Source organism: Sinocyclocheilus grahami, unplaced genomic scaffold (assembly GCF_001515645.1).
Source record: "Sinocyclocheilus grahami isolate Dianchi unplaced genomic scaffold, SAMN03320097.WGS_v1.1 scaffold10821.1, whole genome shotgun sequence".
In the NCBI taxonomy this organism is placed as follows: Eukaryota; Metazoa; Chordata; class Actinopteri; order Cypriniformes; family Cyprinidae; genus Sinocyclocheilus; species Sinocyclocheilus grahami.
Genome location: NW_015513467.1, coordinates 2,412 through 2,822, shown reverse-complemented (window position 1 = coordinate 2,822; position 411 = coordinate 2,412). Strand labels below are relative to the sequence as shown.

At 45.0% G+C, this 411-nt stretch overlaps 1 protein-coding gene across 1 annotated transcript in view; it reads right to left on the bottom strand.

Moving 5' to 3' along the window:
- LOC107578549 (claudin-15-like) overlaps nucleotides 1–392 on the bottom strand; it is a gene marked incomplete at its 5' end in the record, with an annotated part of 2,588 nt that extends 2,196 nt beyond the window's left edge. Inside the window, 2 exons of the mRNA XM_016264496.1 lie at nucleotides 74–155; nucleotides 228–392. Of these exons, the coding sequence (XP_016119982.1) occupies nucleotides 74–155; nucleotides 228–392 (247 nt within the window). The remainder of the gene's footprint in view (nucleotides 1–73; nucleotides 156–227) is intronic.
- Between the last annotated feature and the right edge of the window lie 19 nt (nucleotides 393–411).

The window sequence follows — 411 nt, the reverse complement described above, 5'->3', positions numbered from 1 at the left end:
CCACAGCTGCCGTTTTTTTACCGTAAATTTTACGGGATTTTTTTTACAGTGTATTATTTCATCTTTTACTCACTTTGTTCCTCCGTAAAAAGGATTATTAAACTCCTGAACGACTCGAGCGGCGTACCACGACACAGCTACCATAACACACAGACCTGAGAGAGAGAACAGGCAGAACATGTGAATATGTTTGATCATTCAGTCAGAGTGTGTGTTATTATACTGACCCGACAGGATGAACATGACTCCGGCTGTGAGGCTGATCTTGCCCTTCGACTCCTCAGATGTGCTGCCCAGTTTAGTGCACTTGAGTCCCATCGTAGCTAGAATGACAGCCAGCAGACCCAGAATGAGAGCGATTATCATCAGAGCTCGACAGGCCTGGATGTATCCTACAAACACATACACACA